This window comes from Haliotis rufescens, unplaced genomic scaffold, assembly GCF_023055435.1.
Source record: "Haliotis rufescens isolate VD_foot unplaced genomic scaffold, xgHalRufe1.0.p SCAF_86, whole genome shotgun sequence".
Taxonomy (NCBI): Eukaryota; Metazoa; Mollusca; class Gastropoda; order Lepetellida; family Haliotidae; genus Haliotis; species Haliotis rufescens.
The window spans coordinates 309,361-327,813 of NW_025964379.1; the positions used below are offsets into that span (position 1 = coordinate 309,361).

The window sequence follows — 18,453 nt, forward strand, 5'->3', positions numbered from 1 at the left end:
CGATGTTCGGTTTATATTCCATAGTATTACGTACCTTAATTTCATTGCTTTATTTCATGACTGCCAAGACGACACTTTCAGACGTATTTTTCGCCTCCTTTGTTCTTGCATATGGATAAGGTGCGTTCAGATTTTTACATTTCCAAACTCTCATGTCACGTGATCGCAGTTTGTTTGTCTCTTTGTTTGTTTGTTTGTTTGTCTTTAAACGCCGCACTCAGCAATAGTCCAACGACGGCGTTGTGTAAATAATCGATCCTGGACCAGACAAACCAGTGATTGAAATGTTGATGTTCATCTTTTTTTTACAAATAGAGTAGTCTATTTTCCCATTCAATATTACAGCCTATACGGTGTGAGAGAATGTAATGTACAATAGACAATATAGATGTCGGGTATGGAACCAGGGTCTTCGGCGTGACAAGTATAGATAGGTAAGTATTTAACAGTGGGTTCATCAGATTAAGACATCAAAATATTGAGCTTATATAATTTTGGGCACAAGTAGAATGTAATTAGTATATATTTACATCCCAAATGGTGATGGCGGCTACAAATTCTTACAAATTGATACTCATCTTCTACTTTACCCTGGTTACAAACCAAACATTACCGTTGATGTTTTAGCTCTTTTCTGATTCACGAAGCTGGGAACAACATCTCAATTGAGCAAATTTTGTTTGTTTGTTTGTTTGTTTGTTTAACACCGCACTCAGCAATATTCCTGCTATATGGCGGCGGTCTGTACATAATCGAGTCTGGACTACACAATTTAGTGATTGACATCATGAGCATCGAACAACGCAATTGGGATACGATGACATGCATCAACCATGTCACCGAGCCTGACCACCAGATCCCGTAAGTCACCTCTCACGACAAGTACAGTCGCCTTTTAAGCAAACATGTTTTGCTGAAGACCTATTCAACCCCTGGCTCTTCACGGGTCACTGAGCAAGTGCATTCCCATACTTAAACATAGTTCTCTCCTTAAAATATGATTCTGAGCCAAATTTAATTTTGAATGCATCATAAAGGTTTAATTTTGACAGGGCTGCGCACCAAACTTGGTCATAAGACGATTTTTCACTTTATTTTAGACATGAAGCTGGCAATGTTATTTATAGACTGCTGCCCCCATTCGAGTGAGTGAGTGAGTATGGTTTTACGCCGCTTTTAGCAATATTCCAGCAATATCACGGCGGGGTCCCCCCATTCGAACCCAAAGCATCTGATGCCCAGGTGGCCCATACCATTATTACAGACTAACATGAATAAATAATAACATTTCATTTCAAAACGTGACCCTCTTATGTTGAGTATTTTAACAAATACTTAGCAACACGTTTACATGCAAATATGTACATCCGCAGAATACTTCCTTATTCTCTTCCAACAACATCATTTGAGGACGACTGCTTCACACATAAAAATTGCTTACACGCGAACATTTGTACAACTTCTTTTTCCGGGGATTTATCTACAACCCATACTTCAGAACCATACAGTCAAATTTGCCAGATTTGGAGTCAACTGTTTAAAACAATCGACGGTAAAGGCTGCAGGGTGGACAGCGACTTTTATTGTTTCAAAGAGAACTGACAGGAGGCCTTATTAACCTGCTAGACCATGACAGTGATCTAGAAAAAAATACTCCAGGGTATTTATTAAATACACACTCAAGTTCATGCTCGTTAAATGACCACCCGTCGAATCTTGATAAATTGTCACCCATTTTGAAACAATAATTTTGTCTTATCTAGATTAACTGAGAAATGGTAGTTGTCACAAAAAGATTTTCAGACATCAATATTTTTTGGAGCCCATAGATAGTATCAGCAAAACGGACAATATCATCTTAAAATAGCATCAGAAATTCCTATATGATATCAGTGTGTAGCTGTACACCTGGAACAGAAGGTGAATCTATTTGTCAAGCAAGTTAATTGATAAACATGGAGAATAGGAAAGGAATCATCACATAGCCTTGTCTAAGACCTAGAGGACAATCAAAACATTCAGAAAAAAATATTACTTGTCTTAGCACATCTCTTGACACAACTATAAATAGACTCCTGCGCAACTAACATCTTTGGTGAAACACCAAATAGTTTAGAATAAACCATAATTAATATTCATTATCATTAAAATTAAAATCAATATTAGGATGTCCAGTCTGTTCAGTGGAGTTGCCATCGCATTCTTCAAATAAATTCTTAAAATGCAAAAACCATTCCGAAATATTTATGTTATCCTTTTGTGGCTTATTTGTTGTTGTATATTTTCTTAGTACAGCCTAAAACCCTTTTGATTTGTTATTTTGTCTAACAGAGCATCTCTTGCAGAAGCACTATACTGTCTCTTTTTAATCCTAATTGGTCAATCTTCCCGAGGCAAGTGAGTTAACTGACCATAAGATCCCGTCGTGTGTGAAGTGAGTGAGCATATCCTGTCCACCCTTAGTACCCGTCATGTGTGAAGTGAGTAAGCATGTCCTGTCCTCCCTTTGTATCCGTCATGTGTGAAGTGAGAAAGCATGGCATGTCCAACCCTTAGTACCCGTCATGTGTGAAGTGAGTAAGCATGTCATCTTCTCACTAATGACCCGGCATGTGTGAAGTGAGTAAGCATATCCTGTCCAACCCTTAGTACCCGTCATGTGTGAAGTGAGTAAGCATGTCCTGTCTTACCCTTGTACCCAGCATGTGTGATGTGAGTGAGCATGTTCTGTCCATCCTTAGTACACGTCACGTGTGAAGTGAGTAAGCATGTTCTGTCCACCCTTAGTACCCGTCATGGGTAAAGTGAGTAAGCATGTCATGTCCTTACTAAGTACCCGTCATGTGAGAAGTGAGTGAGCATGTCCTCTCTTCCCCTTGTACCCAGCATGTGTGATGTGAGTAAGCATATTCTGTCTACCCTTAGTACCCGTCACATGTGAAGTGAGTGAGCATGTCCCGTCCATCCCTTAGTACACGTCATGTATGAAGTGAGTAAGCATGTACTGTCCTCACTTAATACCCGTCATGTGTGAAGTGAGTAAGCATGTCCTGTCCTCCCTAAGAACCCGTCATGTGTAAAGTGAGTAAGCATGTCATGTCCTCACTAAGTACCCGGCATGTGTGAAGTGAGTAAGCATGTCCTGTCCCCCCCTAATACCCGTCACGTGTAAAGTGAGTAAGCATGTCCAGTTACACCCTTAGTACCGTCATGTGTGAAGTGAGTAAGCATATCCTGTCCAACCCTTAGTACCCGTCATTTGTGAAGTGAGTAAGCATGTCGTGTGCTCCCTTAATACCCGTCATGTGTGAAGTGAGTAAGCATGTCCTGTCCTCCCTTAATACCCGTCATGTGTGAAGTGAGTAAGCATGTCCTGTCCTCCCTTTGTACCCGTCATGCGTGAAGTGAATAAGCATGTCCTCTCCTCCCATAAAACCCGTCATGTGTAAAGTGAGTAAGCATGTCATGTGCTCACTTAGTACCTGTCATGTGTGAAGTGAGTAAGCATGTCCTGTCAACCCTTAGTACCCGTCATGTGTGTAGTCAATAAGCATATCTTGTCCAACCCTTAGTACACGTCATGTGTGAAGTGAGTAAACATGTCCTGTCCACCCTTAGTACCCGCCATGTGTGAAGTGAGTAAACATGTCCTGTCCACACTTAGTACCCGCCATGTGTGAAGTGAGTAAAAATGTCCTGTCAACCCTTAGTACCCATCATGTGTGAAGTCAGTAAGCATATCTTGTCCATCCCTTAGTACACGTCATGTGTGAAGTGAGTAAACATGTCCTGTCCACACTTAGTACCCGTCATGTGTGAAGTGAGTAAGCATGTCCTGTCCACACTTAGTACCCGTCACGTGTGAAGTGAGTAAACATGTCCTGTCCACACTTAGTACCCGTCATGTGTGTAGTGAGTAAGCATGTCCTGTCCACCTTAGTAGCCGTCATGTGTGAATTGAGTAAGCATATCCTGTCCACCCTTAGTACCCGCCATGTGTAAAGTGAGTAAGCATATCCTGTCAACCCTTAATAACCGTCATGTTCGAAGTGAGTAAGCATGTCCTGTCCACCCTTACTCCGCGTCATGTGTGAAGTGAGTAAGCATGTCCTGTGCTCACTAAGTACCCGTCATGTGTGAAGTGAGTAAGCATGTCCTGTCAACCCTTAATAACCGTCATGTGTGAAGTGAGTAAGCATGTCCTGTCCACCCTTACTCCGCGTCATGTGTGAAGTGAGTAAGCATGTCCTGTCCAACCCTTAATAACCGTCATGTGTGAAGTGAGTTAGCATGTCCTGTCCACCCTTAATACCCGTCATGTGTAAAGTGAGTAAGCATGTCCTGTCAACCCTTAATAACCGTCATGTGTGAAGTGAGTAAGCATGTCCTGTCCACCCTTACTCCGCGTCATGTGTGAAGTGAGTAAGCATGTCCTGTCAACCCTTAATAACCGTCAGGTGTGAAGTGAGTAAGCATGTCCTGTCCTCCCTTACTATGCGTCATGTGTGAAGTGAGTAAGCATGTCCTATCAACCCTTAATACACGTCATGTGTGAAGTGATTTAGCATGTCCTGTCCACACTTGGTATGCGTCATGTGTGACGTGAGGAAGCATGTCTTGTCCATCCCTTAATACACGTCATGTGTGAAGTGAGTAAGCATGTCCTGTCAACCCTTAGTACCCGTCATGTGTGAAGTGAGTAAGCATCTCCTGACAACCCTTAATACCCGTCATGTGTGAAGTGAGTGTGCATGTCCTATCAACCCTTAATACACGTCATGTGTGAAGTGAGTGTGCATGTCCTATCAACCCTTAATACCCGTCATGTGTGAAGTGAGTAAGCAAGTCCTGTCAACCCTTAATAACCGTCATGTGTGAAGTCAGTAAGCATGCCCTGTCCACACTTAGTACCCGTCATGTGTGAAGTCAGTAAGCATGTCCTCTCCATCCCTTAGTACCCGCCATTTGTGAAGTGGGTAATCATGTTCCCTCCACACTTAGTAGCCGTCATGTGTGAAGTGAGTAAGCATGTCCTGTCCACACTTAGTACCCGTCATGTGTGAAGTGAGTAATCATGTACTGTCCACCTTTAATACCCGTCATGTGTGAAGTGAGTAATCATGTACTGTCCACCTTTAATACCCGTCATGTGCGAAGTGAGTAAGCATGTCCTATCAACCCTTAATACCCGTCATGTGTGAAGTGAGTAAGCAAGTCCTGTCAACCCTTAATAACCGTCATGTGTGAAGTCAGTTAGCATGTCCTATCCAACCCTTAGTACCCGTCATGTGTGAAGTGAGTAAGGATGTCCTGTCCAACCCTTAGTACCCGTCATGTGTGAAGTCAGTAAGCATGCCCTGTCCACACTTAGTACCCGTCATGTGTGAAGTCAGTAAGCATGTCCTCTCCATCCCTTAGTACCCGCCATTTGTGAAGTGGGTAATCATGTTCCCTCCACACGTAGTAGCCGTCATGTGTGAAGTGAGTAAGCATGTCCTCTCCATCCCTTAGTACCCGTCATGTGCGAAGTGAGTAAGCATGTCCTGCCTACCCTCAGTACAGTCATGTGTAAAGTGAGTAAGCATGTCCTGTCCACCCTTAGTACCCGCTATGTGTGAAGTAAGTAATCATGTCCTGTCCACCCTTAGTACCCGTCATTTGTGAAGTCGGTAATCATGTCCTGTCTAATTCTAGTACCCGCCATGTGTGAAGTGAGTAAGCATGTCCTGTCCTCCCTTAGTACCCGTCATTTGTGAAGTCGGTAATCATGTCCTGTCTAATTCTAGTACCCGCCATGTGTGAAGTGAGTAAGCATGTCCTGTCCTCCCTTAATACCCGTCGTATGTGAAGTGAGTGATACACCCATGATTACTATTAATGTTACAAGATGGCATGATTATTTCTGGATATATAAGTCCAAACTACAAAGTAATCTTTTATCCATTTTGCCTCTTTTCAATATGCCCAATTTCCACGGCCAGGAATTGAGCACCGATCGTGCAGAGAAATCAATACAGTACACCGAAGTTGGCATTTATTAGTATTGTTTGTCATGGTAAAGGAAAATTGGATAATTGGGTTATTGAATAATCTACCATCTTTAAGGGACTTAAATGTTCCACAAATAGTGGGAAACGAACTTGAAATGAATACACAGATGTCATACACCGTGGGGTAACAGATATATTTAATAGTGAGTGAGGGACTTAATGGGAAACGAACTTGCAATGAATACACAGATGCCATACACCGTGGGGTAACAGATATATCTAATAGTGAGTGGGGGACTTAATGGGAAACGAACTTGAAATGAATACACATTCACCGCGTAGTAGATCCATGTATATTTAATAACTTGTACATAAGATATAACATGTCTAAAAACCCATACCAAGTACAATAAGTTTACACTTAACATTTGAAGATGGCATTAACATTGAGCGATACCATATCTGACAATATGAACAACGAACAAAACATGTCGATTAGTGATGTTGGCTTCATTGTGTGTCATTCAGGCATGCAATAGTTGTTCACTTCGCTATGATGACCCGTTACACAAACAAATCCTGACAGATAAGAACCATATGTTACAAAACACTTCGCACGTGGATGGAACTACATGGAATATCAAGTGACATTTTGTAATTACTGTTCACACTGGCCTCTGTGACCAGCTTGCCGATAAGCGGATGTTTGCTGTCCTTACTGACAGTGTCGATTGTAAATTAGTTCGTTTCCTTGTTTCTACATCAGCATATACACTGAAATGGGCTAAGCTTAAATTTCTTCATATTATTTGCAGAATATCCCTTAAAACTAGGGAACATTAGAATTATACTCAATGTAAAATGTAACTTTAATGCCTTCGATGTTAAATAGGGGCGGTCGGGTAGCCTTGTGGTTAATACATTCGCTCGACACGCCGAAAGCCTGGGTTCGATTCCCGACACGGATACAATTTGCGACGCCCATTTCCAGTGTCCCCCGTCTTGGTATTGCAGGAATATTGAAAAAAAAAGCTGCGTAAAACGATACTCACTCACTCACTTACGATGTTGAATATTGTATCCTCTTCGTTGTGATAAAGGGCGATTTATCATATGGTACACTGTGTTTATTTAAAACATCAACGCCGTAGAGTAATCCGCTCGATCATCAACGGAAACAAACTCAAATGGGCGCAAACGGCAAAAGAAGCTTCGAATACCACATGAACGGGACATAGAGAGCCAGTGATGGCACCAGGTGGTGGCACCAGTGATGTCACCAGTGATGTCACCAGTGATGGCACCAGTGATGGCCCTAGGTGATGGCACAAGGTGATGGCACCAGTGATGGCACCAGTGATGGCACCAGTGATGGCACCAGTGATGGCACCAGGGGATGGCCCCAGGTGATGGTACCAGTGATGGCACCAGTGATGGCACCAGTGATGGCACCAGGTGGTGGTACCAGTGATGGCACCAGGTTGTGGTACCAGTGATGGCACCAGGTGGTGGCAAGAGTGATGGTACCAGTGATGGCACCAGTGATGGCCCCAGGTGATGGCATCAGGTGATGGCACCAGTGATGGCACCAGTGATGGCACCAGGTGGTGGTACCAGTGGTGGTACCAGTGACGGCACCAGGTTGCGGTACCAGTGATGGCACCAGGTGGTGGCAAGAGTGATGGCACCAGGTGATGACCCCAGGTGATGGCACTAGTGATGGTACCAGTGATGGCACCAGTGATGTCCCCAGGTGAAGGCATCAGGTGATGGCACCAGTGATTGCACCAGTGATGACACCAGTGATGGCACCAGTGATGGCAACAGTGATGGCACCAGTGATGGCACCAGTGATGGCATCAGGTGATGGTACCAGTGATGACACCAGTGATGGCACCAGTGATGGCAACAGTGATGGCACCAGTGATGGCACCAGTGATGGCACCAGTGATGGCATCAGGTGATGGTACCAGTGATGACACCAGTGATGGCACCAGTGATGGCAACAGTGATGGCACCAGTGATGGCACCAGTGATGGCACCAGTGATTGCACCAGTGATTGCACCAGTGATGGCACCAGGTGATGGTATCAGGTGGTGGCACCAGTGATGGTCCTAGGTGATGGCACCAGGTGATGGCACCAGTAATGGCACCAGGTGATGGCACCAGTGATGGCACCAGTGATGGAACCAGTGATGGCACCAGTGATGGCACCAGTGATGGCACCAGTGATGGCATCAGGGGATGGCCCCATGTGATGGCACCAATGATGGGACCAGTGACGGCACCAGGTTGTGGTACCAGTGATGGCACCAGGTGGTGGCACCAGTGATGGCACCAGGTGATGACCCCAGGTGATGGCACTAGTGATGGTACCAGTGATGGCACCAGTGATGGCCCAAGGTGATGGCATCAGGTGATGGCACCAGTGATGGCACGAGTGATGGCACCAGTGATTGCACCAGTGATGGCACCAGGTGATGACACAAGTGATGGCACCAGTGATGGCCCCAGGTGATGGCACCCGGTGATGGCACCAGTAATGGCACCAGGTGATTGCACCAGTGATGGCACCAGGTGATGGCACCAGGTGATGGCACGAGTGATGGCATCAGTGATGGCACCTGTAATGACACCAGGCGATGGCACGAGTGATGGCACCAGTGATGGCACCAGGTGATGGCACGAGTGATTGCCCAAGGTGATGGTACCAGTGACGGCACCAGTGATGGCACCAGGTGATGGCACCAATGATGGCACCAGGTGATGGCACCAGTAATGGCACCAGGTGATGGCACGAGTGATGGCCCCAGGTGATGATACCAGTGATGGCCCCAGTGATGGCACCAGTGATGGCCCCAGGTGATGGCATCCGGTGATGGCACCAGTAATGGCACCAGGTGATGACACCAGTGATGGCACAAGTAATGGCACCAGGTGATGGCACCAGTGATGGCACCAGGTGATGGCACCAAGTGATGGCACCAGTGATGGCACCTGTAATGGCACCAGGTGATTGCACGAGTGATGGCATCAGTTATGGCACCAGGTGATGGCACGAGTGATGGCCCCAGGTGATGGTACCAGTGACGGCACCAGTGATGGCCCCAGGTGATGGCTCCAATGATGGCACAAGGTGATGGCGCCAGTAATGGCACCAGGTGATGGCACCAGTAATGGCACCAGGTGATGGCACGAGTGATGGCCCCAGGTGATGGTACAAGTGATGGCCCCAGTGATGGCACCAGGTGATGGCACCAGGTGATTGCACCAGTGATGGCATCAGGTGATTGCACCAGGAGATGACACCGGTGATGGAACTAGTGACGGCCCCAGGTGATGGCACCAGTGATGGCACCAGTGATGGCACCAGTGATGGAACCTGTGATGGCACCATGTGGTGGCACCAGTGATGGCCCAAGGTGATGACACCAGGTGGTTGCACCAGTGATGACCCCAGGTTATGGCCCCAGGTGATGGCACCAGTGATGGCACCAGTGATTGCACCAGTGATGGCCCTAGGTGATGGCCCCAGGTGATGGCACCAGTGATTACACCAGAGGTTTGCACCAGTGATGGCACCAGGTGATGGCACCAGGTGATGGCACGAGTGATGGCACCAGTGATGGCACCTGTAATGGCACCAGGTGATGGCACGAGTGATGGCACCAGTGATGGCACCAGGTGATGGCACGAGTGATGGCCCCAGGTGATGGTACCAGTGACGGCACCAGTGATGGCACTAGGTGATGGCACCAGTAATGGCACAAGGTGATGGCACCAGTAATGGCACCAGGTGATGGCACCAGTGATGGCCCCAGGTGATGGTACTAGTGATGGCCCCAGTGATGGCCCCAGGTGATGGCATCCGGTGATGGCACCAGGTAATGGCACCAGGTGATGACACCAGTGATGGCACAAGTAATGGCACCAGGTGATGACACCAGTGATGGCACAAGTAATGGCACCAGGTGATGGCACCAGTGATGGCACCAGGTGATGGCACCAAGTGATGGCACCAGTGATGGCACCTGTAATGGCACGAGGTGATGGCACGAGTGATGGCACCAGTAATGGCACCAGGTGAGGGCACGAGTGATGGCCCAAGGTGATGGTACCAGTGACGGCACCAGTGATGGCACCAGGTGATGGCACCAATGATGGCACAAGGTGATGGCACCAGTAATGGCCCCAGGTGATGGTACCAGTGATGGCCCCAGTGATGGCACCAGGTGATGGCACCAGATGATGGCACCAGGTGATTGCACCAGTGATGGCATCAGGTGATTGCACCAGGAGATGACACCGGTGATGGAACTAAGGACGGCCCCAGGTGATGGCCCCAGTGATGGCCCCAGTGATGGCACCAGTGATGGCACCAGTGATGGCACCATGTGGTGGCACCAGTGATGGCCCCAGGTGATGACACCAGGTGGTTGCACCAGTGATGACCCCAGGTTATGGCCCCAGGTGATGGCACCAGTGATGGCACCAGTGATTGCACCAGTGATGGCCCTAGGTGATGGCCCCAGGTGATGGCACCAGTGATTGCACCAGGTGTTTGCACCAGGTGATTGCACCAGTGATGGCACCAGTGATGGCACCAGGTGATGGCAACAGTGATGGCACCAGTGGTGGCAGCAGGTGATTGCACCAGGTGATGGCACCAGTGATGGCACCAGTGATGGCACAAGGTGGTGGCACCAGTGATGGCTCCAGGTGGTGGCACCAGGTAATGGCACCAGTAATGGCACCAAGTGATGGCACCAAGTGATGACACCAGTGATGGCACCAGGTGATGGCACCAGTGATGGCACGAGTGATGGCACCAGGTGGTGGCATCAGTGACGGCACCAGTGATGGCACCAGTGATGGCACCAGGTGATGGCACCAGTAATGGCACCAGGTGATGGCACCAGTGATGGCACCAGTGATGGCACCAGGGGAGGGCACCAGTGATGGCACCAGGTGCTCGCGAAAAGGGAAGCATTTTCAGACCCACCCTTATCCCGGTTATGGTGTTCTCGGGATCATATTGCGAAATTTCTCAACGCGGCTTGAATTCCCACTCATTCATTTAGTACTCACAATGACTATTTTAGAAGAACACGTATAGACAAACGACAAAACCTAACTATAAGAAATCTCTGCTGAAAGAGATTATCAGCCTGTTCAGCAATGATACGAACTCCATACGTTCTGTTTCCATGAAATCATACTTTGGAAAATTCCCCAGTTGAGTTTATTTTCTCTGTCATTTTGACGTCCTATACCAGATGTCAATGTATTACGATACCAAGGTGCCTGGTGTAGACCGATATTTCTCATCTAAATAACCAGGAGTTCAGATATGTTTTAAACATGTGATATTACTGAACGTCGATTTAGCAGACCGCGTCCGTGGTCTAATGGTAGAGCGGATGTCCGGAGAGCGAACCCAAGATCGCGTCATACCAAAAGACGTTAAAAGATGGTACTTAATGTTACCCTGCCTGACTCTCGGCATTAAGGAGTTAAAACGAACACTGTTCGGCTCAGAGTATACTGTGTCTGAGTGGGGTATTCATGTTAAACTGTGGCATAGTATCTCAGTGGGCTAGCACTATAAACTCGGCATACAAGCAGCCACACACACGCGCACGCACACACGCACACACGCACACACACACGCACACCTAAACGCACACGCACACAGGTGCAGGCCCGTCTCAATATAAGTGCAAATCGTTGAACACGACGTTAAAGCACATAACACCTCACTCATTTTAGCACAGCTGTTTCAAAATGAACCAACGAAAACAAAGAAAAATAAAGTGGGATTATAAAATCATTCCGTGCTCTAAAGTTTTTCCTAATCCTAAAGGGCGGTCGGGGAGCCTAGTGGTTAAAGCGTTCGCTCATCACGCCGAAGACCCGGGTTCGATTCCCGACATGGGTACACTGTGTGAAGCCCATTTCTGGTGTCCCCCGCCGTGATATTGCTGGAATATTGCAAAAAGCGGCGTAAAACCATACTCAGTTACACACACCTGCTGCACAACTGATGATGCAGAATATAATGTGACATGCAACTGTGACACTGACAACCACTTAAACTGAAGCAGTTTGGCAGTTCAAGTTATGGGAACATACGCATGTGTGTCATGGTAATACGCGTAGTAAGCGTAATTATAATGGAGCCATCCATCAACGTGTAGTTGCATCATTGGACAGCTCCTGAACGGACGTGTATAAAGGATTGGACGTGTAGTTTGGTTGATATGTGCCGCTCCAATATGGAAACGTTAACCTGCATCTTAAGCTTGCTGTGTCTTGCGTGCTGGTCCCTTCCTCGTGGTGTTGAAGGTAGGAATCTAACTGACCACCAAGGCATACCATGAACTGAAAACTAACACTTACACTTTGACTGATCGATCTGTCAAAGTCGTCAGTTTCAGAATAGTATGACCTTTGCCCATGTTCGACCACTGTTCACTGAGTGTCCTTCTGGCTTGCTGAACGGTGGTGAAGTAAAGACGTAGAAGGACGACTAGTTATTCATTGTTCTCAGAAAGACGATGCTTGCAAGAATATAGCAGTAGAGATGACACCCTATGTATAATAACACCCTATGTATAATTATATTTTTATAATTGATAATTATATATTTTTTAATCGAGCCTATTCTCGTGACACACAACAATATAGCAAAAGGGACATGATATGAAAAATAGGTATTTTGTCAGATAGCAGAATAGTTCTACTGCTGGGCTGTTTCATGCCCCTCTGTGTTGGAGGAGAGTAATACATGCAGACAATTTCTACTGCATTCTACTGTTGGGCTGTTGCAAGCCTTTCTATGTTGAAGGTGGGTAGTAAAGGCCTATTGTCTCTACAGTTTTCCACTGTTGGGCTGTTGCAAGCCTCTCTAGGTTGAAGGTGGGTAGAAAATGCAGACTGACTCCACTTTCTCTCATTGTTGTGATGTTGCAAGCCACACTATCTTGACGGTGGGTAGTAAAGGCAGATTGTCTCTCTTTCTCTTGTGCGGTTGCAAGCCCCTCTATGTTGAAGGTGGGTAGTAAAGACATATTGTCTCTACAGTCTTCCACTGTTAGGTTCTTGCAAGTCTCTCTATGTTGAAGGTGGGTAGTAAAGACATATTGTCTCTACAGTCTTCCACTGTTAGGCTGTTGCAAGCCTCTCAATGTTGAAGGTGGGTAGTAAAGACATATCGTCTCCACAGTCTTCTACCGTTGTGCTGTTGCAAGCAGCTCTATGATGAAGGTGGGTAGTAAAGCCATATTGTCTCTACAGTCTTCCACTGTTAGGCTGTTGCAAGCCTCTCAATGTTGAAGGTGGGTAGTAAAGACATATCGTCTCCACAGTCTTCTACCGTTGTGCTGTTGCAAGCAGCTCTATGATGAAGGTGGGTAGGACAGGCAGACTGTTGCTACTGTCTCTTACCGTTGTGCTGTTGCAAGCAACTCTATGATGAAGGTGGGTAGTAAAGACATATTGTCTCCACAGTCTTCTACCGTTGGGCTGTTGCCAGCAACTCTTGTTGAAGTGGGGTAGGACAGGCAGACTGTTGCTACTGTCTCTTACCGTTGTGCTGTTGCAAGCAACTCCATGATGAAGGTGGGTAGTAAAGACATATTGTCTCCACAGTCTTCCACTGTTGGAGTGTTTTTTTGTATGTGCTCCAATGCTCTGATTCCTCAGCCTCTCCGGAAACAGTATCCCATGTACAATGTCAAGGGAAAGGTGAGAACACAGACATTTTAAAGTCCCCCCAAGTTTTCCGCATTCTGCATCGTAAAATGTTAGTTTCATATCATGACACTCACAACTGAAATGGGTCACCATAGCAACTTAGAGATGCTGTTATCAGAATGATGATGGTGACGGCTTCCATTTCATCTTCAGCTGCTGTAACTAAAGGGGGAAGTTTACTTCTAAAGTCTACATTCCATACACAAGGAAATAGGCAGATTAAAAGGAAATGATCTTCAACAACACATGTTTATCATAAAACCCTATTTAGTTTCTTATCATATGACAAGGAATCCGACCTGATCCTGACAAGCTATATTCTTTCCTATAATTACTACAGTAAGAATGAACTCTGTAGTGGCTCTCACTGTTATATACAGGCACGAAGTGCACAGGCGGATTCCACAAGCATGGAGATTCTTGTTATTGGTTCTCGAACATAAAAGGAACATTTGCAGAAGCGAGGGTGAGTGATTTATACAATCCAGAAGTCTGAAACGTCATCAGATTTGTGGGCGGTTATTTCTTGACACACATCTACAAATCAGTTACGTTATTGTATCCAACTTGACGCAATTGGTAAAAAACATATGTTAGGGTGTATGAATTTTATTTAGTCGAGACAACATTAGGAAAATTGAAAAACTAATTTTCAAGCTTTCTTTCGCATGATTAAGACGTTTCTGTATTGGAGAAAATATGTATCATGTGTTTGGTCAAATGTCCACATAAAATAATCAATACCACCATAAGATCTTGATAGGACGAATTATTTTAAGGGTGATCTCTGATGCAACAAAACCTGTGTATGTGTGACACATTACCTTCACTGCAAGGGTAAAAAGTGTCACCTCTAAAGTTGTTGTTTTTGGTATTGCTTACGTTCATTTCTTGATTGATCTTTTGATTAGGAACTGCATAAAGTGATAAGATTGATTAACAATGTGTTTTGTAGGAAGTCAGTGATCTTCTTAACTTTGTAGCATAAAATGAGTAACTGAGATTGTTGATGGTTGTTTCCTTGCAGTGGATTGGAAAAGAGTATTTGTTCCCCTAAGAGTGTAAACCATCAAAGTTTTATTCCTGAACAGCTAAAGAGATGGTGTAAACTCTTTTACATGTGTTCCTTTGTTTATGCGTCCTATGAAGAATGTGTGACATAAGTTAGAATTGTTCTTTATTCTTCACAGTCAATCTGTCGCTTCCTGGGCAGTGATCTGGTCGCCATCACCAGTCACACCGAGGATGCCTTTGTCAGAGGGTATGCGACCCAGCGGGGAAAAGGTGGGTATACTCAGAAGTGCCAATTATCATTGCTTTACCCCAAATTCAATGGTACACACGTCATTGGAAAAGTGTATGATATAAATATATTTATTTCCATAAAGTGGAGTGATTGGCAAACAAGCAAATTGTTCTTATCTGAATGCCTCTCCCAAACATGATACATATACAAATAGCAATGTATATAGGAAAATTGTATTCATACCAATAGCGTAATTGTAGCGTAAAACGAGGTTTCAGTGGTTCAGTTTCATACGTATAGGTATGTAAATAGATATTTGCATGGTTTGTGATACGTTATAAAAAATACGTGTACAAAAGTTATTTCCTATAATAATGAATACCCATTGTATGTCATATGTGTTGAAATAGGCCGTTGTCTCATACTAAACACATTCTTTGTTTTCTTATCATGTAATGAAGCTGATAGATACTACCTGGGGGGCACCGACCTTGGTCTGGAGGGACACTGGATATGGACGGGGAACAAGCCCTTCACTTACACCAACTGGGCACCAGGGCAACCAACTAACCGCGGAAATAATGAACACTGTCTCGAAGCTCACAAAGTTTTCGGATACAGGTGGAATGATATTCATTGTGACATGAAAGCAAATTTCATTTGTCAGATGTCGCCACTGAGAGGATAAATAAAACTGGCTGTTGCAGACTGTCTCTGGAAGCAACAATTTCACATGTGTGATTAAGAAATAAACGTACCCTTTTGCATATATTACAGTTAACCTGATAAACAAATACAGGTTACAGGGAACACACTCAGCACACTCTAGCACACTCAGATACCACGCCGCAGTTTAAGCAGTAATAGGCAGTATTCTCAGTCGACCAGTCCTATTTCTAGCCCATTATTGCCGAGCGCCAGATAGGGTAACAAGTACCATCTTTTAACGTCTTTTAGTATGATGCGACCGGGCACCGCACGACGGACCTTCCGCTCTCCGGGCGGACGTTCTACCACTAGACCAAGGAGGCGGTAGACAGGGTAACAACAAGTACCGTCTTTTAACGTCTTTTGGTATGACGCGGCCGAGGATCGAACGCCGGACCTTCCGCTCTCCGGGCGGACGCTCTACCACAAGACCGCGTTGACCAGCTGTTGATGAGCGTAGATGACACGTGTGGGCGCGACATAACTCGCGATTTGTTTTGTTGAAACATGACCACTGATAAGCTTATCGCCGAGCTGATACATAAACATAATTGATAAAACACAAACCCTGAACGCTCAGGGCGGACTCTCTATCAAGAGACCACGAAGGCGGTCCCTCAGTAAAGCGACATTTCCAAATTCAGTCGGACGCATCAGTGACATAAATCATACCCCATGCAATTCCCTAATTCAGCTTGTATCATATGTTGCCATATTTATTCAGGTGAACAATTGGTTTGTCCTTGCACATGCTTGTGATGGGTGCCAAGGGTGGGGCAGGATACTCAAACCTTTTCGCGAACACCTGGTGTCATCACAACAACAAAAATTGACATTCTGCGTGGATATTACGATTCTTACAAGAAACAGATCAAAATTAAGGTTGGTTGGTTGGTTAGTTGGTTGTTTAACGCCGCACTCAGCAATATTCCAGCTATATGACGGCAGTCTGTAAATAATCGAGTTTGGACCAGACAATCCCGTGATTGATATCATGAGCATCGATCCACGCAATTGGGATCGATGGCATGCATCAACCAAGTCAGCGAACCTGACCACCCGATCCCGTTAGTCGCCTTTTACGACAAGCAGTGTCACCTTTTACGGCAAGCATGTAATGCTGAAGACCACTCTACCCCGGAGTCTTCACGGGTTCTTAAAATTAAGGAAGGCGTCATATCTTGTATTATGACGTTATCATAGCATTTTCGCGTATGTTATGTCATTCCGGAATCACCAATTCCCAATTATTCAATGACCTCAATATTCATGAACTGACAGTGATTCACGATTTGACCCATCTTCTCAAATAAAAGTCAAAGAAATCGGTGTCTGAGTGGGATGACTTTGTCACATCAGAGCCGGGCGGTAGGTGGGGGTGGTGGGTTGTGGGGGTGGGGTGGGTAGGGGGGTTGGGGATGGGTGGGGGGGGAGGGGGCGTATATAACAAACAATGGCTCTGTAAATCATTTAAAATATCACATGTAAAAGTGAAAGAAGAACAGGAAGATGTAGTAAAATTAATAGAAAAATAAGTTCTGTTTCTTTGAGCATTTTAGATGAGGAACCGTTTTCAGAAAGTAGCTTTTAGGGAACACATTTTATGTTGGTTGGTTTGTTGATTTACGCCGCACTCAGCAATCTTCCAGCTATATGACGGCGGTCTGTAAATAATCAGACCAGACAATCCAGTGATTGATATCATGAGCATCGATCCATAACGTTCATGAAACAGAAGGTAAAGCAACATATACGCATTGGTCTTCATTAAACAGAAGGTGGAACAACATATAAGTATGAGTGTTCATGAAACAGAAGGTGCAACAACATATTCGTATGGGTGTTCATTTAACAGGAGCTGCAACAACATATACGTATGGATGTTCATCTAACACCGTCAATAATACATTATTTATGCCAATGATTTTATACATGCTGTTGACAACACACAAACATATAATGTAGTTGCTAATATCAGGGATCAATTCCACGCCTCTATGATAAATAGCTACAGTATTTTTGTTCTAATGTGGGATTCTACGTTAGACAATTCAGTCTTGACAGGTTGTGATATGATTGTCGTGAAATCCAACAAACGTTTGCCATAATGATTTAGAGATATGTAAACAGAAAGTAATGAACAGTTTACATACACTCTGTAGGTTATGTAATATAAAGTGTAGGGTGTGAAAATTAGAATACATGTGAATGTCCACATAAATACAAAGACTGGTTGAGCATAATAATAGAGCGGTTTAATAAAGCGACAAAACCCTTTCTATAGCCAATAGAAATCTCTGCATAAAGCAAAGTCGACACCGATCCCAACTACATGTCATAAGCATGTGTTTGTGAATCACTAATCTCTGCATAAAGCAGAGTCGACTGTACAATTCCGACTATATCGTGAGCATGTGTTTATGAATCACTATAAAATAGAGTTTGCGAAAAGGTGAGCGTATCCTGCCCCACCGAAAAGTAAGTATTTGTAGGGCAGAATAATAGAAAAGTTTTATATAAACATGGATTGTTTGTGCACTATGGTTACTTCCGTTGCCATGCCAATAATCAATAGTTGTATTATGAGAACGTATTCCCTGTAACCCTTTCCCTTAGCACCCACCGTGCGTGAAGTATTTGTACATGTGCTGCCAGTCCATGGCACCCGTTACGCTTGTGAACATGTGCGGCTGGTCCTTTAGCAACCGCCTTGTGTTACATTAGTGTTCGTGTTTTGTTAAGGTCACAGCAAT

General features: G+C 45.0%; 1 protein-coding gene across 1 annotated transcript; it reads left to right on the forward strand.

Annotated features, from left to right (window-relative positions):
* Positions 1–12,180: 12,180 nt before the first annotated feature.
* LOC125377276 (perlucin-like) lies at positions 12,181–15,705 on the forward strand. The gene is made up of 4 exons (XM_048390183.1): positions 12,181–12,336; positions 14,127–14,212; positions 14,937–15,030; positions 15,454–15,705. The coding sequence occupies exons 1-4, from the start codon at positions 12,252–12,254 to the stop codon at positions 15,678–15,680; spliced, it is 492 nt and encodes a 163-aa protein (XP_048246140.1). The 5' UTR covers positions 12,181–12,251; the 3' UTR covers positions 15,681–15,705.
* Positions 15,706–18,453: the final 2,748 nt, after the last annotated feature.

What these genes read in the sequence shown, in the direction of transcription:
- LOC125377276 (XM_048390183.1), top strand. Translation starts at nt 12,252, where the DNA reads ATGTGCCGCTCCAATATGGAAACGTTAACCTGCATCTTAAGCTTGCTG. An exon ending in GAACATTTGCAGAAGCGAGG is followed by an intron (nt 14,213 to 14,936) that starts GTGAGTGATTTA and finishes TATTCTTCACAG; the next exon opens with TCAATCTGTCGCTTCCTGGG. An exon ending in TGCGACCCAGCGGGGAAAAG is followed by an intron (nt 15,031 to 15,453) that starts GTGGGTATACTC and finishes CATGTAATGAAG; the next exon opens with CTGATAGATACTACCTGGGG.